This window comes from Castor canadensis, chromosome 12 (assembly GCF_047511655.1).
Source record: "Castor canadensis chromosome 12, mCasCan1.hap1v2, whole genome shotgun sequence".
NCBI classification, from domain to species: domain Eukaryota; kingdom Metazoa; phylum Chordata; class Mammalia; order Rodentia; family Castoridae; genus Castor; species Castor canadensis.
Genome location: NC_133397.1, coordinates 32,120,646 through 32,145,335, shown reverse-complemented (window position 1 = coordinate 32,145,335; position 24,690 = coordinate 32,120,646). Strand labels below are relative to the sequence as shown.

The window sequence follows — 24,690 nt, the reverse complement described above, 5'->3', positions numbered from 1 at the left end:
ATTATTTTCTTTGAGGCTTGTAACACTCCACCCAAGTATTTTGCTTTCCAGAACAGTTGTGTCCGCTTCCTTTTCAATTTCACCTTAACAAGGGCCGTGGTTTACAACGTTGACTTAAAGTGCACCCTCTAGGGTTTCAGACAGACCCAGGGGCATAGCCGAGATGACCTAAAGCGGATACCACTCCGGAAAGTCTAGAACTCCTGGAGGGTCTCTGCTTTGTGCACTGATTTCCATGCAACCATGCAACCTGAGGGTCCCAGGGCTGGAGCCGGGCCCGGAGCGCGCTATTCCTAGGGGTCTCAGGCCAACCATGCGAGCTGCGACCTCACAGCCGGAAAACGCCTCCCTTTCCTGTCTCCTACCCGGGCAGACAGATCAAGGAGGGAAAGACGGAAACCGATTAAGAAAATTAACATTAATTTGCCGGGTTCATGCTCGGGCCCCCGGGCGGAGGGGCGGGGACGTACTGCGGCCATGGCCGGAATGACCGACGGGCGCAGGTGTCGCCACAGGCGGGATTTCACGCTCCGGGCCGGCAGCTGCGCGACTTGCGCCGCGCCGTGCGTCTGGGGCCGCCGCCCCCCGCTTCCGCAGCTTTAGGTAAATCTCTTTGAAAGACCCGGAGGGGGAGGAAACCCTCCCTCTGCGCAGGAAAAACCTGCTGCGTCTGCGTTTCTTGCCGTGCCCACTATCTCAACCGGGAGCCCCGGCGTCTCCACTGCGCCAAATCCGCTCTCCAGGTTTTGGCGACAGCTGCGAGGGAAGCGAGCTTGAAAGTGACAGACCGCGCGACCCTCCCTTTCTCCCCCGAGCCGGGGCTGCAAGTGGCTCGGGGAGCCGTAGTCAGGTGGCCCCGCTGCCTCGTGGGTCGCCCGCCGCGCAGAGCCAGGCACGGCTAGGTTGGCTAGATGGGACAGGGAGAGGTGGGGACCCGAGGTTTAGTGCGTGTGGGGGGAGGGGCGGAGTCCTATTGTCCTCGGGCACCTGACGGGCCGCAGCAGTTGGGGATCCCTCTTTGAATCGAGCGTCCCGCGATCTTTCTTTGTGCCTAGGGAGCCGAAGACCGCTTCTCCTCCGAGGAAAGCCACATCCCGGGGGTGGCGCGGGGAGAGATTAACACCGGGCATTCATTGTTCTCGGAGGGACCGCGGGCCCCGCCGCCGGTGACCCCACCCCCCGCACGTGCGCCGGGTCTCCAGCCATCCGAACCCTAGGCACAGGTACCGCGACAAGCGGGTCCGCGGGCCGCCCGCGCCCTCCACCCCGCCCCGGCCCGGCCCGGCCCGCCCTCGCGCCGCCGGCCCCGCCCCGCGCCGCCCCGCCCTCCGCAGGTTGAGGGCGCGCGTCCGGCCGCCGCGCGCACAGTCCTGCTCGCACCTTCTTTCTCTGCTGTGGCCCGGCAGCGCGGCGTCGGAGCCCGGACTCTGGCAGCTGGAGGCCCGGCCGCCGGTCGGGAGCGTCTCCGTGCCGGCCTCGAGCGAGTAATACTGAGAGCCGGCCCCGCGCCTGGAGCATCGGGCACCAGCGGGGATTGCGTGCGTCCACCAGAGGCGTCGGTGCCCAGCCCCTGGGACCGCAGCTGGGGTCCTCAGCGGCTGCTGGTGAGTCGGTGGCAACCCAGGCTGCTTCTCTACCTGTGAGTCTTTCCGACCCTCAGCCGCGGTCGCTTCGAGCGCGTGCTGGTGTGAGGCTTGGAAACCTAGGGGGAGCGGGGAAGCCGAGGGCACCGCCTTCTCAGCTGGTGTCTGAAGGACCGGAGGGGACATAAAGCCACCGGAGGGGCCGGGCGGCGCGATCAGAACGCAGAGCTGCGCCGTTCGTGCCCACCACTTTGCTGGGTGGGGCTGCACTGCCCCCCTCCGAGCTACTGACTGCCGTTCTGGGCGCGTATTGCGTTTTTTCATCTGCAAACAAGCCACACTTGGCTACCGCGCCCCTCTCTCGTTGTGGATTTGCCCCCGGGCGGCACATGGGTGTACAGTGCAGATCTGCTCTGGCGCTGCCCGCCGGGTGCTTTCTTTTCTCTTGACGGACAGACGGCAGTGTAGCTGAGGCTCCAACCTGCAGATCTGGCAGCTGATTTTTTTTTTTTTTTTTTTTTTTTTTGGTGATTTCTCAACAGCTGAAGCGTTTACAGGATTTTTTTTCCGCTCATTCTCCTTGAAACTTAGTGTGTTGACACAGACAAATATCAGACATGTGAGGACGAATGGATCTGGCTAGTCATATTTTCTTTATGAATTATTATACTCTACCCCCCTCTTGCCTTTGGGAGGCATGTGTTTCATCTTATAAATAGAAAGTAGCATATTTTTTGGCAGGACCTCCTTTTTACTGTACCGTCTAGGAGAGGTCAGTTTAAAAATAAATATGCACTTGGATGCATTACCGAGCCGGGCTGTGGCTGGGACAAGCTGCGTAGACAGCAGCATCAAAGCTGGGAGCACAGCTGTGTTGAAAGGAGTGAAAGCCCCAGAGTGCAGCCCAGGCTGACAGTCAAGTAATTACATTTTGTCTTAAAAAAAAAAAAAAAGAGTGAGTGAATTAAAATGAGGGCGGGAAAAGGAATGGCTGGGTTTGCAACGTCAATCTTTCCATCCCTAGTATATTTAGAGTGGGCTGCTGATGTGTAGGGGGTTCTGGGTAAGGAATTGATTGATACCTTAGGGAGACCCAGATACCTTCCCTGTCCCCAGCTTCTAGCCCTCACAGTATCCTAGAGTTTCTTAGGGTGAGGGTGGGGGAATGCTGCCTTTAAAAAAAAAAAAAAAAGAACAAAAATTAGGAGGGAAGCAGATGTCCCCACTTCAATAACAAAGCTAGCTGAGGGATTTCCCCTGAACATCACACAGAGAAAAAAGGCTCTCCAGGAAGCAGCAAGGATGCCCCAGGGATATCCCTAAGTCAGTTTAAAAGATTCATGTGATGTTCTAATTTACAAAAGATCTTTCATTTAACAAGTAGGAAATGCAGCTTCTTTTCTGGACAGTTCCAGAAGTCTTCTCTTTGACGTGACCTGTAATTTGGGCAGTTGAGAATAAACTGCATAGGTATGTGTGTGACACAAACTCTTGTTGGAGTAAAGAACTCAAATAGGTGGGGCAGTTGTGAAATGTTTAGCATTGTCTCATATGAAATAAATGATAAAGATCATTTCTGTATTCAAAGAATGGTTGAAAGTCCTTCATCAAGTCTTCTTCCAAAGAACGAAAGTTTCTCAATAGGCCTCGCCTGTGGCAGAAAGTGACTATGGTCCCTCCAGGCTCACAGATAAGAACTTCAGAGGAGAACTTTGGAAGCCTTTCTAGGTTCATGGCAGTTTCTGTTTTCCAGTGGTGTCATCTGCTAGAAATTTACATTATGAATTCCATGGTTGGAACATGGTGCTGAGGCTGTGGCAGCCCTTGCAGACGTGAAGTAAGATGAGCTCCCCCTCTTAGTCTGAGCCCTGAAATTCTGTTTCCTATCTCAATAGGACATGGAAAGGCAGTTGAGGAATAAGGGTTGCACTTTTTTGTGTGTGTGCTTCTTATTGCAAATTTAGAAGTGGTGCAAGATGCATAAATACAAGCCATAACAATGATTGCAGAAGGGCTCCCCTGAGCTAGTTTGCACTGTCTGCTCTCCAGCTTTTCCTTTAATGTGGTGTTTTGTTTTACGTACAATGTGTTCACAAAAGCTGCCCGCTTCCACTTATAAAACTCCTGCTATTCAGTAGCATTGAGGATAAAGTCACTTTAACCTGTATCACCCAAAGGTTTTTACCAAGCCATAAAATTTTCACAGGCTCTTTGCCCATTAGCTATAGCATTTATCCAGTGGGTAGAATACAATTCACAACCTAAAAAGCCTCCAGGAAAACTGCTGTTTAATATTTTTAAAATAAATATATATACGTTCTTGCTTCCAGTCTTGATTTCATATAGGTCTGGCCTAATTTCTTTCTAACCAGAATCCTGTGGACTTGTTTTTCTTCTCATTGATTGAATAAGAACTTAAAAATCTACTTTTAAATGCAGTATGTTTGTTAGAGAACAGTATAGCTATTTGAAACTAGTGGATTCTGCCAGCCACAGAATCTCCACAAGCACGGCAGCCTGAGAATTCTAACTTCAGATGTTGCAAGTACTTCCTGCCTGAAGACCATACTGCTGTTCTCAGCTCTTTACCTTGATCAACTCATTTGTTTCTGAAAATCGTTCTATGCCAAAGGAACTGTTGATATCGCCACCTTACAGGTATAGAGTCTGATACCAGGCCGGTTATATAACTTGCCCAAATTTAGACAGTAAAGAACATACCTAAACTTCTATATGCATACAGTATGTGCGTGCTTTTTGAGTTAAGAAGATGGGGAGGAACCCTGAAGTTCTGACTCTCTGGGTCAGACTACCTGAGCATGTAGCATAGATGTGTTACTTAATACTATGTAATCTTGGGCAAATGACTTAACCTGTGTATCTCAGTTTATAATTGAATATATAATATAAAGAATAATGTCTCTCTGAGTATTCAAGGAGTTAAGCAGTATAACAGGACAGTGCCTTGCCCAGAACAGGCACAATGAAAGGTTGGTTATTTCATTGTTGCTATACTTGGAGATAGATGGCCTTTTTTCCCAGATGAGAACACAGGCTGAGAACGTTTAGTAACTTGGCCAAGGTTACACAGCTAAATAAGTAGCAGAGGCAAGGTTTGAATTCTAGTCTGTTTGACCTTGTACTGAATACCATATCCTCACCACCTGGAAGGAGGGACAGGGTAGCTATTAAATCTGATTATTGTTGTGGCAATAATAGTTATTGCTATTTGACCTCTGGCAAGGAACTCATTTTGTATTACTCTATATGGAACAGTATCACCACCCGTAGGAGGATGACAGTAATTGCCAGCCTTAGGGAATCCAGTGTGAATTATTTTATAATTAAAGATGGTTCAGTCCCACATGTATGGCAATCTTATTCTTCTACAGTGGAGCCAGTTTGAACTGCTGAAGTTAGCATAGCAGTTTGATGGATACCATATATAAAGAGATTTTGCTAGGGGAAAACGTGGGATTCTGGAATGAGAAAGAAAGCCATACCACAAACAAGAGACAAAGCATTTTAGGGACCAGGGATAGAATAGGACTCTGTGGACCCTGTTTCATTTCTGAGTCAGGGGTAGTAGGATCTGGTTATCAAGTCTGGACAGCTACCATGATAAGTCCTGGCCTGCAGTCCCTGGCACCCAGAGCTGAGGGAAAGGCAGGAACCACAAGAGGCTGGGCAGGAAGGCCCTGGGCTCTGTCCTTGGCGGAAGGGGGCCATGACAGTTCTGCACATGCCCTGGATACTGCTAGATAAACTTCTGGTGTGAAAGATAAAGCAAGGAGGCCTTCGAAACCTAGAGCATGTGTGCTCAGACAGCCTACCAGGCCTCCACTGGCTTTAATGGTCTGGGCTGCTGACTGACTGACGTTGCCAATGGGACTGACCAGACTGCAGTACAGGTTCTGGAAGGGACCACTCAGAATAGCTCAGGTTGCCTCAAATCTGGGAGTAACAGCCCTGGAGCTGCCCAGTCTTTGGCATCTTCTCTGTTCCTGCCACCTCCCTTTAAAGACCACAAAACAAAGTAACCCACAAACCATGGCAAGAAAGTAGCCAGAGTTTTGCAGCAATAGGTAGCTGTTTCTATTCTTAAAAAAAATAAAGAAAAAAAAAAAACCTTCTTTTGGCCTTGATACACTTCAATATCAAGTTTCACCAACGCTGAATGATAATGTACTTAGTTTGACAGTGCCTCTGGTGAGGCAGATTTAACTCTGCAACTTTTTGGTATGAAGCATGACACTGATATTAAAAGATGATTTTCTGGGTTTCTGTTTTGTTCATTATTTGTTTCAGGCCTTTTTTGGGGGGGAAGGGGTGGAGATGATCTCAGATAATCTCTAGCTCTAGAATGCAGTGAGCCAGGATCGGTGTCACCTATTAGCATAGCTATCATGCTGATACTAACGTGAAGCCCCAGGATGGGAATCAGAGTAGTGCAGCTCTGGTGGAGCTGCCCCAGAAGGCAGGAACTTCAAAGGCAGGCCTCTATTTAGACAGTTTACACATTTGGGAATCTGTCATGTTCTGGTGACAACTTGAAGGTCATATATGTGGACACACCATGCCAATGATCGATCACCGTCATGTACTTAGTTGAGAAAGACATGCTGTGTTAAAATATATCATGATCACTTAGACTATAGGCATTTTTAAAACAAGCACAGGCATTTTGGGTGGTTTTGTCATTTTGGAATGTGTTTGATTTCTTACCCTTTTTATTTATTTATTTCTTAAAACTTTTTTTTTGCCTAGGGTCAGTTCAGACTAAAAACATTGATTTTTTACCCCAGCAGGAGACAAGGCTCTATATGCTTTTGGGTGACCAGCTGGTCATGAGTCAAATCCCTCCCCTTCTCTGGGTGGTTCTTCTTCTCACCTGCAAAGAAGTGGGGAAGGGAGTGGCTCAGTTTTCTCTAGGTTCCTGGCTCTAAATTTCTATAATTCTAATTTTCTTGGCCCTTACCGAGGCTTGTTCATAATACGTTGTGTCTTTTCTACGTAACACTTTCTACATTTACAATAATCTTTTTTGGCGGGGGGGAGGCGGGCGGGGACGTGTAGGTAATTTGAGGTAGGATCTTGCTATGTAGCCCAGGGTGGTATCACTCAAATTTATGATCCTCCCACCTCAGCATGTACCACCATACCCAGCTATAGTGGTCATTTTTTTTATTCATGTGACTACTACTTAGACTGCCTGGAGAGCAGGGACTGAGCCTACTTTATCTTGGCTTTCTGCTGTTTTACTGTAGGATTTAATGAAAAAGTAGACAATCTAGTCTTGGCCATACTATCAGATTCCTCCTCCGGCATCATCTCCTAGTTGTTAAGTCAGAAGTCCTTACCACTTACCTAGCTTATTTAAGTCCTCTGTAGTAAGATCACCTCTTCCTTGGCTACAAAACATTCAAAATCAAGGTGAGGCAGTCTTGGTCTGGATCATCCAAGAGTACTCTGTAAATTGATGGAGCCCACACTGGGACCTACACTCAGCTGAGCAGTTGCAACTTCTAGTAAATCATCCTGTGCCCTGGGGGTGATTGTGGTACTCAGGTGGAGAAAGGTGGTTATCTTTCATAGTACTGGCCTAGACCTCTCACCAGCCATAACCATAGAGCTATTTTATATTAGCTTGTTTATATTTATCATCTACTACATACTGAGTGCATCATTGCTGTGGCCTTAATTCCTAGAATAATGCCTAGCACTTCATAGGCCCTCAGCGAATCTTTGCTGTTGATTGAATATGTGAGTGACCAGCCTAGGGGTGGGGTAAGGCACATGGAAGCCAAATATACCATCTGGAGCCTCATGGCTCCCTGTATGCACATCCTAACACCATACTAGGAATGATTTTCTTGCTCTGAGAAAGAAATGTCTTCCAAGATAATGTTGAGTTTGGGCTCAGTGTAAGCTTACTGTATATTGATGCTGGTGGGTTTCATTCTGGATCTCTTGTGAAGGAGTCTTTAAGCCAAGGGCTTACCTGGGGGAGGTGGGACAACCCTTTTCCAGCCTGGTGGGGTACACTCAGTCGGATCTGAGGCTGCTGCATGTGGAGTCAAATGGACTGCTTTCACATTCCATTTTCTTCTCAGATGGGGTATTAGACTGTTGAAACCAGAATATTTGGGAGTTTTTCATGCTATTTTAAAAATAATCCATTAAGGTAGCCAGATCCCAAGATCTAAAAGAAGTAAGATTAGAAGAAACTCCCACAGTGAGCTTCTAGCCCATCTTGTTCCTTCTGCAGCTAGTCTTTTGCAGTAATGACTGATAATAACTGCCACTCCCATAGATTTGTTGTCTTTGTCAAGCTCTTCATTGTCTGCCCCTAAGAAGACACTCACCATTACTCTTTTCACTTTCCAGATAAGGAAACTGAGGCTTGCATAAGGAAGTAATTGGCCCTGCTTGGTCCCCATAATTTAGTACCAGGAAGGATGAAAAGGAGTGACGAAAATTGTATAAGCTGGTGAAAAGTACTTTGGCACTTAGCATGGGCTTACTGTCATTAAATAGATTATATTTTTCCTTGAAATTCCCAAGATGTTTCTGTGGACTTTTTGTTTTCCTCTTCCTCATTAACATACCTGTAGATATTTAGAATTACAGAATCTTAACATTTCCAACTGAAAGGGACCATAACTCAGCTGTGACTTTCACATGAGAGGCCTTAAGAGTTTCAGTGACAAGGAGCATGAATGTTTGTTGACCTAGTTCTCTTTCAAATTTTTTTTAGGCAAGAAAAAGAAATAAAATCTTCAGTTCACTCTATTAGCAGATAATAACATAATTTCTTTGGTTAAGGAAAAGAAAAGGTTGGCCAAGCGTGGCGGTGCACAGCTGTAATCCCAGGTGGCTGAGGCAGGAGGATCATGAGTTTAAACCCAGCCCAGACAACATAGTGAGACCCTATCTAAAAAAAAAAAAAAAAAAGAAGAAGAAGAAATAAGGAAGGGAGGGAGAGTGGGAGGGAGAAAAGTTGGCTCCACCTTTCTCAATCTTCTGCCCCTTCACCACCACTATTCTAAGACATTCTTTACATGAGCACTTAGGACTCCAAGAGACACTGGACACAGGTTGAAGAACCACCTGCCTAACATACTTAGTGTTTGACATGAAATACAAGTAAATCTTGAGCACAAATGAATATGTAATTACTCTTGCTGCTGTGTGCACACGTAGCTTACCCACACTTAGCAGGGGCTACTCCTTTAGGTTAGGATCACAGCACAGACGATGTCTGTGCTACGTCCTGCCCCATTGCAGGAATGCTCACTTGCGACGTCTGTTTCCCTGCTTCCCTCCCTCCATTCCTCACTTTTGGAGTCTCCACTGCCACCCAGATTCAGCCAGAAAACTTCCAGGATGGCCTCACCCACTCTTCAGCTGCTAACTTAGGGTGCTTTGAAGTTCCTCTTCAAGCCCCACATGCTTTTGTTTAAAAAAACAAAAAATTAAATTTTTTATACAGTAGTGGGGCTTGAACCTGGGGGCCTCATGCTTGCTAGGCAAGCATTCTCTCTCTTGGGCCACACTCACAGTCATTTTGCTTTAGTTTATTTTTGATAGAGTCTTGCACCTTTGCCTGGGCCAAGATCTTCCTACCTTTGCTTCTCATGTTGATGGCATTATTGTTCCACTGTGCCCAACTTGTGTTTAAGATAGGTTCTAGATACCTTTTGCTCCAGCCGGGCCTTGAACCCTGATCCTCCTACCTCCACCTCCAAGTAGCTGAAATTATAGGTATGTACCACTACACCTGTACTCTCCCTATATATAAATCACATGCCTAGTTCTTTCCTTGAGACCCTTAAGAACTGGCACTGGCCAGATTTTTGAGTATCTAAAGAAAATAACAATGTGTTCTTCTGATTTTGTTCTTCTCTGATGGGCCCTGGTTTCTAGAGCCCCTCTAAAGGTAGGTCCCCAGAGGAGCAAAGTAGGGTATGGAAAGGACTCATTCTGGTGGGGTCTGTGAAGGGACCTCCGAGGACTGTTGATTTTTTCATCCACCGCCTTACAATGTCAGCTCACAATAAGCTTGTGGTGAACTAAAATGCCCAGGTCTGTTTTTGCAAGAACTGCCAACCACATCCTGCCTCATTCTGCACTTATGTGATTATATAATTAACTTTAACCCAAAGACAGGACTTCCTACTTACTCAGCTTATTCCTGTGGGCTTCATCCTGCCCCTACTCAATTCTGTCAAGGTAATTCTGGACTCCAGTTTGTCACTGGCACATGGAGGCTCCTATGGATCCCATGCACATCTACTGTGCCTTTCAAGTTGGTTGGCCTATCAGTAAGATTTTTCTCATGCTTGGCTAAAATCAACCTTTGGTATGTAATCTACGCATCTATCAACTCTTCACAAAAGAAATAAACTAAGTGAAGTGCTGAGAAAACTTATCAGTGCCTACTGAACATGCACTTCCTCAATGCTCAAAATTTTACTAGAGATAAATGTGGTAATCACTAAGCAATCTCTCCTCTCTTTTTGGAAAATTGAGTCATTTGGCTGGGGATGTAGCTAAGTGGTGAAGCACTTGCCTAGCATGCGCATAGCCCTGAGTTTGATTCCCAGTACTGCAAGAAAACAAAAAACTTTTTGTCTGAAAATTAAGTCATTTGCCTATATGTATTTTTCAGTTACTCCATAGTTATTCAGAGGTTATAAACCATGGTTGTGTGATCAGGAGACAAGTATTTGCAGGACCTTAGGATGTAGGTCTTCACCAAGCCTGGAAATCTGGACTCACATACAGTGTCCTTTCCTGTGACTGTTGCTCCAACTTGGGCTTCCCCTTTCTATAGAATGCCCATTGTAGTTTCTTGAGATTTCCTTACTTGGCCACATAAGCTAAATTCCCCGCTTTAAACAGTTTCCTTTTGGAAGGAAAGGTCAGGAAAGTGGGCTCATTGTTTCTCCAGTGCCTCATTCTCTAAGTAGGACTTGAATATAGCCAAGGGATTTGAATCATACAAGGGACTGTGTTGCCAAATTTTCCTTGAGTCTTAACTCTCTAAGACATTAGTTGTACATTCCAGACATGGATAGAAGTCATTTTCCTTTTAAAAAGCATGTCTATAAATATTTGCCAGAATGCCAGAGATCTGTGCCATTATGTGAAATTACTCTGGTTTGCACTGATACTCTGTTAAATTATCACCCTGCATGGGGAGGGGAAGGTTAAAATGCCTTACAGATGGAAAAATGAAAGAAAATCTTTCCATAAGAAAAGAGATGACAGTGCCTTGTTTTGTTTTGTTTCGTTGTAGGAGTCATAGGAAGACTCCAACTCGCATTTTCAACAGTGCAAGAAGGGTTGAAGAGGAAACTGGTCAAAGCAGTCTCCTTTTAAGCTTTCTTATTTGTTCATTCATTCCACAAACTTACTCAGCACCTACTATGAATAAGATAGTTCTTTCTGAGCTGGGCATGGTGGTATGTGTCTATAATCCCAGGACTTGAGTGATAAGGTAGGAGAATCACAAGTTCAAGGCCAGCCTGGGCTACTTTGAGACCCTATCTAGAATAAATAAATAAATAAAAGGTTATTTCTCATAGATGATATCTAGAAGATGTCTTACTAGAGGAGATGGTCAGGTAAGCAATAATTACAGTACAGTGTGATAGTTGGTAGGTGTGAGGTACATACAAAGTGCTGAGGGAGCTCCAGAGGCCTTAGGAATGAACAGGAAGTACAGCTGCAGGGGTGGGCAGCCAGTCACATGCTATCTTATCTCCAGGCTGTAAGGGTGGGCTTGCCCCTAACAGGTTTTAAGCAGACAGTGGCAAAGTTACATGAGGATTCCAGGTAGCTCAGCCACTCTGGTATAGTTTAGAAGATAAAGGGGAAGGGATATAATGAAACAAGTAGGAGGACAATTGTCTTTATACAGTAAAGTCATTGTGAGGGACAGCAATAAGAGGCAGTGGGGGTGGACAAAGGGAGACGCAATGACAGTCCTTGACATGGACACTGAGGCAGGAGGAGGAGTTGGGATGGCAACTGGGCTTTGGATTTAGATGACTTCTTGCCATTTATCAAGAGAAGAAAGTACAAGAGGCATATGCCATGGCAGGCAGGGGGAAGAGAGATGGGGCATCTGAGAAAAGAGAAGTGCAGAAGTCTAAAATGCAGGGGAAAAGTCCAGTGCTTCTCAAACTATCTGAGAAGGGCCACAGTTTGCTTGTTTGCTTCAATTTCTAGTGCATTATGATACTAGTGTGCACAGTGATGTACACAGCCTGTCAGCTTCCATGCAAGTTCAACAAGTTACAGCTCACAAACTTAACAATAGCCTATTCAGTGGGGAGAAAAATCCACACGTCACATGTTTGCTTATTAGAGCAATGTCAAAAAGTTTCTAAGAGCTTATTTTCAATTCCCGTACTTATGGACTGGCCCTGGTCCATGGACCCACTTTGAGTAGCACTGGTCTAGACATAAGTAGTTATATGTGGGCTGAAGTTCAGTTTGGAAATTCTTGGAAGTGGTAGTTGAAATCCACTTGCTCTGATGTGGTTGCAGGGGGATTGTTGATGGATGCAGGATGGACAACCATCATGAAATTCTGTAGAAATGCCCACATCTGAGGCAGGGGTTCATACTTTCTATAAGGGCTCAGCTTCAGGCTTTGAGGGTCACATACAATCTGTCCCAACTACTCACCTCTGACCTTGCTGGGCAAAAGCAGTTACACTGGGTTTCTTAACTACTGAGATCTGAAAGCACATAATGCGTTGTTCTGGGGAGGGACCTGTACATTGGAGGATGTTTGGCAGCATTCTTGGCCTCTGCCCTTGAGATGCTCCTAGCATTCCCTGTCCTGGTCATGACATTTGGCCAATGTCTCCAAGCGTTGGCCAAATTTCACCCAGGAGACAAAACCACCCTCAGTTCAGAATTGAGCTGTATGTAGCTAATACATGTATGAATGCCCATTCATTCTATATTCCAATGAAACTTTATTAAAAAAGCAAGGGGCTGGATTTGGCTCACTTACTGTAGTTTGACCTAAGAGATGGTCAGAAGGAAAACTGAAAAGGCTTATTCATTAAACTTTGAGACCTTTAGTGTTCATAGCCCAAGAGGAGCTCTGTAAGTGATTCAGCATAAAAATGAGACTTTTGTCAATATACTACCTCTCATTTATAACACATTTGCTTACCTTATTATTTTTGAGATTACCATTTACCTAGAGATATCAGATATAAAATCAGAAAGCCAGAAGAAAACAGAAAAATAACAAATCACATAAGCTCTGCACAAAACCTGAGAGCCTCCAAGCCAGGCAGCAGTGAGGCTGGATTACGTGAGGTGAGTTAGAGAAGACTTCCTTCCAGGAAGGAGGTGACTCTGACAGGTCGTGGAGGATGTGAACAGTGGCGGGTAGTAAGAAGGTAGAGGACATTCCACGTAAGGAACAGAGTTCTTAGTTTCAGAAAGTTAGGAGGGAAGTGAAGTGTCAATAGCAAGGGAAGGGAGCTGTTGTCCCTGGTGAAAGCTGTGTGATATCACATGCATGTGCTTCCTCTGGGAAAAGAATTAACAGCATTTAACAATATTTTCTAAGAACAGGATGTTTGTTTTTTTCCTTGAGACTTGGGAGGCTTTTATTGCTTTAAAATTTTAATCTTTTGACCTTTACCACAAACTCAAATTCCATTTGAGATTCTTCTTGACAACAGCAAAAAAACGTGAAGTCCTAGTGAGTTAAGAGTCAGAAGGTTGAGTGTCTAGGACCTCTTTTAACTTGATTTCGGTTTCTGGCAAGTTGACATCTCTGCTTCTCATTGCTGTTGAGATACCAGTGCATCATTTCCTCTCCATACAGCAGTTCCTTAGGACAGATAGTCTTGGTTGGCAGCTCTCATATTATCAAATCGATAGTGCAACTGTGACTGGAATTCTAGCTTCTCTTCCTTTTGGCTAATTGACCTGAGATATGGGCTTAATCTGAGACTATTTCCTAGGAGATTCCTCCTAGGAATCTGCCTGCCCAAGAGCAAGCACCCCAATGAGCCATTACTCTACACATATGTAAATTCTTTGAAGGACCAGGCATTTCAAATTTGCCATTTTCCTATCCCTGATGATGGAAGATCTAATAGGGGTTGTGGATATAACACTTCTAAATTTGAAGTTCATGTAATGTGTTGTGGGAAGCAAAAAGATAAATAAGACCCAGTTCCTGCTCACAGAAGACCTCTCAGGCTGGCTAGAGGATGTAACCATTCATTCATTTATTCATTCATCAAATGAATGTGTATGAACAAGTACACAATTAACACAGGGGAGTCTGCCATGAAACTCCCCTGAGAATGGAATGGCCACCAGCAAGTAACAAATGTGCTCGGTATTGGTGTGATGTAGAAAAGCCATATCCAACGAGCATGGAGGGTCCTAGCAGAATTGGAACACAGCTTGGAAATCCTCATCTGTCCCTTCACCCCATTCAGAAAATAGATAGCCTAAATTTAAGGATGTGCTGTAAAGGCAAAGGACTAGGAACTGGGCTCACTAGGGCAGTGAGGGTCAGGAGTGCGTAATCTGGATTTCTGGATTGTAGAGGGTAATTACTGACTTAATATTTTAGGAGCAGCTAAGCAGCTTCACAAATTCCTTGCTTTTGAGAAGAGTTTAGAATGAATATCATGGCTGAACATGGCTGAAATCTTAATGGTCAAAGTCTCTTCCTGCCTTGACATCATGGTCCTTGTAGCATTGTCTACTGAGTTGGATCTATTAGTTATGGGCCATGTGAGCAGTTCACGGCAAAGGCCTTATTACAATTGTATCCATTGAACTAGAGAGCCTGCCTCAGTGCTTCTGACCAGCCCTGAGGCTGAATCCCACGCAAAACCAGTCATGAAAAATGAACCGGGCATGAGAGAACCTGCCTCCACCCACTTCGCCATAACTGTCTGGGATCAGCGTCCATGTTGAATCCACCCCAGTAACTTACTTTTATAGAGAAAAGTGCCCTAATGGCTTCTCTTCAGAGTGTTGGTACCTTGTGAGGTGGGTGTTCTCTCATCCGATTTTGCTTCTACAAGATCTTTCAAATAGTACAATTAGGTCCTATAAATGTGAGGAGTGGTACACAAATTAGTAGTGAGTGTCCCATATGGAATGTGTGAATCCCTCTACAATCAAGTTGTAAAAGTAAAGTAAATAGAAGCTGTAGCTGAATCAAGTTGTAAAAGTAAAGTAAATAGAAGCTGTAGCTGAATCATAAATGAGAAGTCCATTTACAAATAATTGAAGGTGAGGTGTGTGAGACTTTCTGGATGAGTTCATAAAATACAGCCTGCTCAGTCTGGACAAGATTTGCACAACAAAGCTCAGCCTTGGTAACGTGGCTAATGGAGGTTCGCAGTCTTGCAGCATATACTTCTGACCTCAGTTTAGAGGATATGGGGAAAGGATAAGAATCTAAAAATAGAAATGGCATTTTATCTTCTCAACTGGGTGGAATGGAACAGACTAGAAATATGAAAAGCATGCCCTTCAGGATGCTTTTGATTGGTTGTTCTCTGGTTACACTGGTTTCTGCCTTAGATTTTCATTGAAGTTTACTGTTGAATTTCCAACAGTATGATTTTTTTTTCTCCCTAGAATTTTAAAATTCTTTGTCTGACTTGGAAAAGCCCTCCTACAGAGGTTTGCTAAAGCAGGCACATGCATCTACATTGTAGTAATGCTTTAGTTTTGTGATACCAGAGGTTGGCCCGTCATCTCTGTTTTAGTAAAAAACATAGCCATGTTCAAACAAAAAGGCTTTTCAAGGGAAAGTCTGCGAAGGTGTTTATAGGGGAAGGTAACATGGTACCATAAAGACATTAGAAGTGAAAGTTCCTGTGTAGAAGGTTAACACAGTTGTCCTTTCACCCACCTTTGGGGAAGCTCTAGCTAAGTTCACAGCCCCTCCCACCTCCCTGGAAGCCCATTTCATTTTTCAAGAAACCTGGGTTGCTTTTTAGAGAAGCCAAAATCTGTTTCCTTGTAGTTTCTTCTTAGCAGCAGTAGGGCTTCCCAGAACAAGTTAATCCCTTTTCCATTACAATTGAATAAATCCTTCAGCTCCCTAAAGATTAGTTTTCTTTAAGCTGTTATACTTTTCTGTCAGCTTCTTACTTGTTCCTTCACCTCGCCATTGCCCTCCTCAGAACATGCAGAAACTTGTTCAGTAGCCTTTATCCCTTCGAAAGTGTGGGGCCCAGGTTCTAGAGGCCAAATGAAGTGGAATTATATCTTTTCCTCCTGGGTGGTAGCAGAGAGAAGTTCCCCAAAGCTGATTGGGGGTGGGGAAGTGGTGGATGGTGTTTGGCCTAGTCATCATCCTTCCTTAGAACTGTTGGTTCAGACTGGAAAGAAGAATAACTTAATGTTTTTGCTTGGGGTATAAATGGTTTGCTAGGAGGAAGGGCTCAGTTATAGTGCTGAAGCAATAGGAAACATGATCAGAAGTTGGGACGTCCTTGAAGGATGTGATAACCAAGCCAGAAAGGGGAAGTGGAATGCAGACTCACTTCCCAAAAGTTGAAGAAAGGAAAAGGACCTCAGGTCCTGCAGGACTGTGACACCCCCTTACCCCACCTATCCCTGATTTCATACATATGTGTTTTAAATTAACATTGCAACCTGTTTTGCAGGATGCATAAATTTTTGTACCCTTTCTACTAAGAATTATTCTAAAAATAATTAGTAGGCAAACCAAACATTCCTTTCTTAAAATAAGTGGAATTAAAAAAAAATTCCCAACCTCTTTGTTCTTTTTCAGAACCCGGTAAGTTGCCAGTACAGCCAACTCTGAGTAATTCAGGAACTGATCTTTCGGTCTAATTTTTTTATGACTCCTCTTGCTTTTCCCATTTGCTGGCTGTTGCTGTATTTTGGTTATTTTCAGAATTTTTTGTTTGTTTCATTGTTTGCCGAAAGGATGGAAAAGAAATGATACCAGGTGGGCATGGTGGTACACACCTGTAATTCAGTCATTTAGGAGGCTGAGTCAGTAGGGTCATGAGTTTACAGTCATTCTGGGCTACATAGAGAGATCCTAGCTCCAAAAGAAGAAGAGAAGGAGGAGAAGGAGAAGTAGCAGCAAAGGACTGCTTCAGTTGTTGTTGTTGTTTTTAATGTAATTATTATTGCTGTGATTATTTTTATGCTCAGGCAGTCATAAGTAACTAGAATTTCCAAGCCTCATGCAGGAGTGATAGCCCAGCCCACTGACTTCTTATCAAAAGTATGGCTTTAACTTTCTCTGAGGTCCTCTGTTTCATGTCTTCATATCCTTGGATTTCCCACAAATACCTGTAAGTGAGAGCAGCTGGACATCTGTCTGCTGGGATTCTCTCTCACCTTGAGAGAGCATGCCAAGCAGCTGGCCAGGGAGCTGGACTGCTTTTGATTGCAAATCCTTACTCTCCTGTGCCCAGAACTGGAGTGTTTGTTTTCCAAGGAATCTAATTTCCCAGAGGAGTATTATCTCCTGTGTTAGGGACACAGCCATGATCCACAAGCTAGGACAGAGGGATTCACAGTCATGGAGACCTCCAATTTCGGGGTCAAGGGGAGGGCTTTTTTTGAAAGGGTCTATTCATAGGAACCTTTCTTTCCATCTGTCTTTTTAAGATTCAGGAAGATGGCAGGAGTGGAGGAATGATAACTAAAGGAAGCTGGAGATTTGGGAGACTAAGATGCAGACTGAGCAGGGAGCCCTTGACTCCTGGGAAAGTGGGAAAGTGTTGAAGGTGGGGAAGGGGAGGCCTGAGTGTCTAGCGCCGTTGATGGTTTGATGTTCATGTTGGTGCTAGAGTCTTGACCGATATTCAGAGCTGTGAATTCTCTTCATCTGGCTCATGGAGCGCCTTGAGGGCTCACTTCCCAGTGTCATTCTAATCATTCACTTCTGACTGACTTAGCTCTTCCTTTTCTCTTCTCCCTACACCATCTGAAACCAGGTCCCTGCTCTTTCTTGGTATCCCCCTAGCCCTGGCTTTCCAGTGCCGATCTATCCATTGCTGTGTCTACTGCCACATTCATCAGTCACCATCAGTCTCCTGAGCCCAAGTCTCCTTTTCTTAAAATGATGAGGAGGGACAAGACTTCATGTCTAGGCATTCAGGACCGTTCCACTATAAAATATTATGTCTGTGTCACTGGCCACTTCACAAGCAAGGAGCCTGAGCCTGGGTAGCTCCACCTGCTGTGTGCCCGGACATGGAAGCCCTGCCCTTCCTCTACCCAGCATCCTCGTGCTCTCTTGTGTCTTACCTGTTCTCATTTTCCTTCCAAATGAAAGCACTTCTTTTCTGAGACCTTCTCCATTTTGCAGAGTACAAATTGATGCTGCATCTTTGGTGAATGTCTGATCACAGTTAGAAGTGACCTGTCCTCTTGCCACACTCTGGTAAAGAGTATGTGCAGATTTTGTGAGTCTTTGTATTTCCACAGACCATCATCCAGACTTTGCTCTGAATACATTTTCCCTTAGAAATATCCATGTTATGATTAGTAAGTTCATAGATTCCTTAGGCTTTGTAGGACCTAAGTACTGTGTGTGAAAGTGACTCTCTAAGAATGGGACATGAGCCCTAGGCATTTATTTATTTTTTTTTATTGTCTTAAATAGCCAATTCATCCACATGATTTGAGAATCCAAAATCATGAAAAGATGTATGGTGAAAAGTCTTTTTCACCCTTATCCCTGTCTGTTCATTTCCCCTCTCAAAGGAGAGTCACCACTATTTATTCTTTATATATGCTTCCAGAAATATTTTATAGCTATACAAGTCAGTCCAACTATATCCACAAACTTTTGCACGTGTCTTGTTCCTTTTTGAAGTTGCAGATAGTTGGGCTCTTTCCATGAGGCCGTATTAAAAGCTTCATCCTTCTGTAGATGTACACAGTATTCATTTGTATGGGTGCACCTTAATTTATTTAATCAGTCCTCCATAGGTAGACAATTCAGTTGTTTCCAACTCTGGGCTGTGCTCGTTTGTATACCTTATACATTTTCCCACCTATGTAAGTGGAGTAAATCCCTGTACATGGACTCTGAAAAGAACAACATGGTTTGTACATCTGAAAGACACTCTCCATCTGCCTTCACTGGGGTTGGGCCTGTTCACACTTCCACTGTCAGTGCACCCAGAGCCTGTTTCCCCATCTTCATCATCCCAGTGCGCTGCCACACCTTTCTGTCTTAAACAGGCTCTGAAATGTACCCGCTTCGTAATTTTGGAGCTAACTAAATTCCCAGGGAGGGTACTCACCAAATGATATGCCATGACCTCAGACTCCAAGGGCCCAACCTCCTGGCTTAATGCTTGGTAATATGTGGTCTTGGCAGGGTGACTCAATGCCTGTGCCTCAGTAGTGCCTCAATTGTAATTGGGGATATTAACATATCAACAGCAGTCTCATGGGTTCTTTGTGAATGCGCGAGTACATGTCTAAAGTTGGAACAGTGCTAGCATAGAGAGAAGCCCTCAGTAAACAGTGACCGTCTCATGAGGGCGCCCACCTCTGGCTCCCAGGAGAGGACCAGCCTCTTCTTAGCAATGAAGGCACTACCCACCCTCTTAGGTGTCTGCATAAGCAATGGCAGAGATGATATTGAAAGAACATTCCGCCTGGAAAGGAAAAGGGGGATCCCATAAAAGCTCCAGAGACATCCACTGGCTGATAAGTCAGAAGCCCAGGAGATTCAAGGAGAGGAGGAAGTGGTCTGTGTGAGAAGACCTCAGCATGGGGCATTGGGTCACTTCTCCTAGCATCAGGCCAGTTGCCTGAGCAGGATGACGACAGATAGCATAAGATAGAGGGCCCAGGGCTGCCAGGAGCTTCCCAGCCTCTCACACACAACTCATCTACAGTTGTAAAAAATTACATTTTGCTTAAAATTCCTTCCTTTTATTTATTTATTTATTTTGAATTTCCAATGTACTGGGGAACTCTTAGGACTGGCACTTAATCATTATCTCTAAGTTCCAGAAGCCTGCATCCCTGTCAGGCAGTAACACCATGTAAACATTCGAAGAAAGAAAGAAAAGGTTGTCAGAATCTCACTCCACACCTTATCTAGCCTCATCACCAGTCCTTTTCTTACTTTTGGCTTTATTTTTGGCCACTTCCCGCCAACCTCTGTCTCTATGCCACTGATACAAAACCCCCCTTTTCCCAGGCTGGGAGAGCCTCTGGCTATAGGCCCATGGAGCTCTTGCCTGGGGACTGACACTCCTGTCTTAGAGAGGAGCAAATGTTTCCTCTCCTTCCTCTTCCTCACTTCCCCAGATCCTTGTTTGGCTATAGGGTGGATGTGAGTGACCTGGTCTGTGAGAACACTGTCTGGCTAAATCTTCACGGGGCTTTGGGAAGAATAATTTGGAATGCCCTGCCACGTGGTCTTGTGTAGCCCCACTTCACCAGCTGACACAGGCAGCCCTCATGTGCCCCTGACTTGTAATATCTTTCCACACAGATGCCAGTCTGGCCCTGTGTACCAATGGCTCCGCTCCAGTGAGCAGCTGTTCCTCAGGGCTTCTACCACCTCCTGTGGCCTTAGCACCCTACCAACTCTAGCAGGCAGTCGTCATTCCTGTGCCCAGAGAAGCAGGAAGGCAGTGGCAGGGCCCTAGACTGGGACTGTGTGTTGTGTACTTATACAAAGGAAGTGTTGATGTTTTAGCAGGAAGTCCCAAGGTTTCAACTTCTGTTACTGGGATAAGACCCAAATCAGAGTTAAAACTAAGAGAGGATATCAGAACCCACAATCCTGTTGTGTTTTACAGTCCCATGTCAGCCCCCATGAGCAGGAGTGAACCTGCTGCCTGGGCCTCCTCTCCACACCAAAGCTTGAGTGGGGCTGGGTGTCTTGACCCATTCTTCACCTTCTCAGACCTGAGTGGCTGGAGAGCATGACGCAATGCATGCTGGTCAGGCTTCTGTTACCTTTGCCAGTGGGTGGTAGAACATAGTCCTTGTCACTTATCACTGATAAGTGTATTTTAAACTCCTGCTGAAAGAAAAGAAATACAGGGCAGGTGCAGACAGCCTGTAGCTGCTACAAAGCAAACATGGATCTTTTCAGCCATCATCTACCCCAGCCCTTGGTTTGTTTGTTGCCAGGCTCTGTGGCCGGGGAGGAGGGCAGAAGGTACAGCAAGGGGATGATTTTAGCTTCAGTGTGTCAGCTGGTGCAACTGAAGACCTGGGGGATTATGTTCGGGAGGTCGAGGTTATCATCTGCGGAACGAGGGCATGACATCACTGAAGCTTTCTTCCAGCTGCTCCTCACTGCTCATCTTATCATACAGTATGTGCAGGGAGGATGTGTTAGTTTTCTATGCTAGTGAGAAATTACCACAAACTTAGTGGCTTACATCAACACCTATTTATTATCTCATGGTTTCGGTGGGTCAGAAGTTTGAGTATGGCTTAGAGCCGGGGTCTCACTGGTCTATGATCTAAGGCATGTTCAAAGGGCTGAGTCTCATTAGAGGCCCAACAGGGGCAAGAGTCACTGCCAAGCTCCCTGACATCCATGGCAGAATTCATTTCCATAGGCCCTCTTACAGAATGACAACTTGGGTCCTCAAAGCTGGCAAGGGGGAGATCTCTCCCTCTGCCCCTCCTTCTCCCCTTCCCCCTGCCCCTCTCTCTCCCCCTCCCTTCTTCTTCTCCATGTCCTCTCTCTGCCTCTCTCCTGGGGTCTTCTGTAAGGGATCCTAGTCAGAGAGTGACATGTCTGTCACCTTTGTCATACTGTTTTAAGTAGAGGCAGGTCAGATCTTCTATCCACAAAGGCTTTAACACCAAGAGAGGATCATAGGGTTACTTTAGAATCACACCCTACAGCAAGGAGAGGTCACAAAACAAGCCTCATCAATAAGTTTCTGAATATTCCCAAGTTAAGGCCCAGCCTATTTTATCCGATCACAGTGTTTTTTCTTTGAAATGCAGCACTTTTGTTTTTTTTTTTTTCATCTCAGAATACCTCCAAATCCTGTAGTCCTTGCCAGCCCAGTCCTCTGTACCGTAACTCAGTTCCACCTCTAGCTCTGTTGTCTGGATGTGTGTTATTGAGAAAGGGGGTTTTTTTTTTTCTTTTGACCCTCAATCTCTCTTTTCACATCTAAAGCAAGCATTCTTCTGCTGAGATTTTGTTGGATGCTTATGTAATAGTCACTGTTACTTAGTAAATAATATTTCTAGTCCCTTTCTTTATGGAATTGTTCATTTAATTGCATTAATTTTACTTATACATAGAACTCAACAACAAAAAAAAACTACTGTCAGTCTTGCTAGTGTACACACCAATGCCAAAGAAAAAACATATTTTAAAACAAGTTCAGTTGGTCGTATACTGACAACAGTTTTTAGACTAGGAGAGGACTAAAATCTAAGACACAATGAGAGAATAATGGCCATGTTTAAAAAGTAGTCATGTCATAGGTTTAAGGATTTTAAGTCCATCTCTCTCAGTCCCTCTCTGTTTTTTTTTTTTTTTTTCTGTGTTCTCCTGAATTAAAACTAAGACTAATGAACCCTTATTAAGATTAAAGTTTTCAGTTAGGCCCAGTGGCTCACAACAGTAATACCAGCCACTTGGGAGGGAGAGATCAGGAAGATTATGGTTTGAGGCCAGTTGGGGCAAAAAGTTAATGAGATTCTATCTCAACGGATGAGCCAGGAGTGGTGTTATATGTCTGTAATACCTGCTATGTTTGGGCAGCATAGGTAGGAGGATGATAGGTCCCAGGCTGGGTGGGACAAAAAGCAAGCCCCTATCTAAAAAATAACCTAAAGCAAAAAGGTTTGAAAGTGTGGCTCAAGTATCAGAGTGCTTGCCTAGCCAGTGCAAGGCCCTGAGTTCAAATCTTAGTGCTGCCAAAAAAAAATTTAAAGGTTGAAGTTTTTATCCTGCTAAGGGATAGAAACAGGATAAAATTGTGCTCTAGCAGGGAGTGGCCTGCTATTATTCACAGGTTTTTGTGAAAAGGCAGGTGGGATCAAACCCTGAAGGATCAACGGATTATAACCTGCTTTGGTTTCTTCTCCAGGTTTTTCCTTGTTGTGGAAGGAAGTGGATGATGTAATCAGATCTCCAGGAAGCCCGTGTGGCCGGAAGCTCAACAAGGTCTCTTAGATCCCATCTCAGTTCAGAGCCACTTGACAGAAATGATGTGACAGTTCCTATCAAAAAGAATTTTTCAGAAACACTTGGTATCTGTGAAGAAAGTGGCCCTTCTCCATTCTGGTGAACTAGACATTCTCAGATTCCAAAATGCCAGCCAAAACCCCAATTTACCTGAAAGCTGCCAACAACAAGAAGGGAAAGAAGTTTAAACTGAGGGACATCCTGTCTCCCGATATGATCAGTCCTCCCCTGGGGGACTTCCGTCACACTATCCACATCGGCAAAGAGGGCCAGCACGATGTCTTCGGAGACATTTCCTTCCTTCAAGGGAATTACGAGCTTTTGCCAGGAAACCAGGAGAAGGCACACTCGGGCCAGTTCCCTGGGCATAGCGAGTTCTTCAGGGCCAACAGCACCTCGGACTCCATGTTCATAGAAACACCCTCCCCTGTGCTCAAAAACGCCATCTCCCTCCCCACCATCGGAGGGTCCCAAGCTCTCATGCTGCCCTTATTGTCACCAGTGACATTTAATTCTAAACAGGAATCCTTTGGGCAGCCCAAACTCCCCAGGCTCAGCTGTGAGCCCGTCATGGAAGAAAAAGCTCAGGAGAAAACCAGTTTGCTGGAGAATGGGACAATCCACCAGGGAGACACCTCATGGGCCTCCAGTGGCTCGGCATCTCAGTCCAGCCAGGGCAGGGACAGCCACTCCTCCAGCCTGTCGGAACAGTACTCCGACTGGCCAGCGGAGGACATGTTTGACCATCCTGCCCCATGTGAGCTTATCAAGGAAAAGACTAAATCCCAGGAGTCCCTCTCTGACCTGACAGGCTCCCTCTTCTCTCTACAGCTCGATCTTGGGCCCTCGTTTTTGGATGAGGTGCTGAATGTCATGGATAAAAATAAGTAACAGGATGCCAGTTTTTTCATTTGGGGGTCAATGGTACCAAAAGAAAAAAGCAGAAACTCAACTAACCATAGTTGAAGCCAAGCACTTCCCTGGCTGTTTTTTGCAGTTGTTTGATGCATTTTCTAAAATAATGTTCCTGATCCTACAAAGTATTTTTTTACCCATCATGCCCTGTTGGGAAAAACAGTTTAGAAAACAACAACACCAAACCTGTCCTGGCCAAAAGAGGAAGTGAGTCAGAGCCCGTTTGCGGACTGCAGTGCTGACATTGAGCTCACATTTTTGTTTGTAGACACGTACGAAATGTGGCTTGGCCAGGAATTGGCACTGGCTTGAAGGGCTGGGCAAGTCTCACTTAAGGAGCTTTACAGTACTCCGGCATTTTCTGAGCAAGAGAAAATCAAAATTTATTTAACACCTAAGCCTTTTTTCTAGACTCTTTTGTATATTATGTTGTTTGGATTCACCATAGCGAATTCTCCAGTGTTAAAACTTTCTCTGTTTTCACATTTGAGCAACTTTATGGGACTTGGGGATTTTCTTGTAGTTCTTATATATCCCTGTATATTATATCTATATTGCAAAATTTTGACTGTCAGCTACATGTTGGTTAAGACACAAGCAAGGTATTACTGTAACTAAGTTATTTTTAAAGTTAAAATATATTTTTATGTGCCTTTGGCTTTTTATTGCAGAGTCTACATTTTATAGATAATACATCAAATGTCATTTGACTTGCTTCCATTGGGCCTCCCTTGTAAGCTGTGTATGTGTGTATTTGGAAAAGTATATTCATTATTAGCTTTATTATTTTTTTCAAGATGTATTATCATACTTCTAACAGCAGCCACAATGGACTGTAAAGTGTAAAGGCACAGATTACTCCCGATGCTTCTGCAGAGACTGTGGGCTACACCCCATAATGTTATTTGGAAATAATGGGTATTTTAGTACAGTACATACCTGCATTTCCTAGGTACTTCATACCACACAATAAAGAGTAAATGTTAAAATGAA

General features: G+C 44.8%; 2 protein-coding genes across 5 annotated transcripts in view; one reads left to right on the top strand and one right to left on the bottom strand.

The window, feature by feature from the left end:
• Nucleotides 1–2,009, bottom strand: part of LOC141414792 (uncharacterized) — a 12,286-nt gene extending 10,277 nt beyond the window's left edge. Inside the window, exon 1 of one of the 2 annotated variants that reach the window (XM_074049522.1) lies at nt 1,381–2,009. In XM_074049522.1, the coding sequence (XP_073905623.1) occupies nt 1,381–1,907 (527 nt within the window). In that variant the 5' untranslated portion in view covers nt 1,908–2,009. The remainder of the gene's footprint in view (nt 1–1,380) is intronic. The other variant, XM_074049521.1, reaches the window with a different exon arrangement.
• Nucleotides 583–24,690, top strand: Cdc42ep3 (CDC42 effector protein 3). Of its 3 annotated transcripts, none has more exons than XM_074049520.1 (2): nt 583–603; nt 22,685–24,690. In XM_074049520.1, exon 2 carries the CDS (start codon nt 22,909–22,911, stop codon nt 23,671–23,673), a length of 765 nt encoding a protein of 254 aa, XP_073905621.1. In that variant the 5' UTR covers nt 583–603; nt 22,685–22,908; the 3' UTR covers nt 23,674–24,690. The 3 variants fall into 3 exon arrangements, with proteins under 3 accessions (XP_073905621.1, XP_020040270.1, XP_020040271.1); XM_020184681.2 differs by lacking the exon at nt 583–603 and adding an exon at nt 1,468–1,604; XM_020184682.2 differs by lacking the exon at nt 583–603 and adding an exon at nt 1,504–1,639.

Excerpts from the sequence above, each read along its gene's own strand:
- Cdc42ep3 (XM_074049520.1), top strand. The coding sequence starts at position 22,909 with ATGCCAGCCAAAACCCCAATTTACCTGAAAGCTGCCAACAACAAGAAG.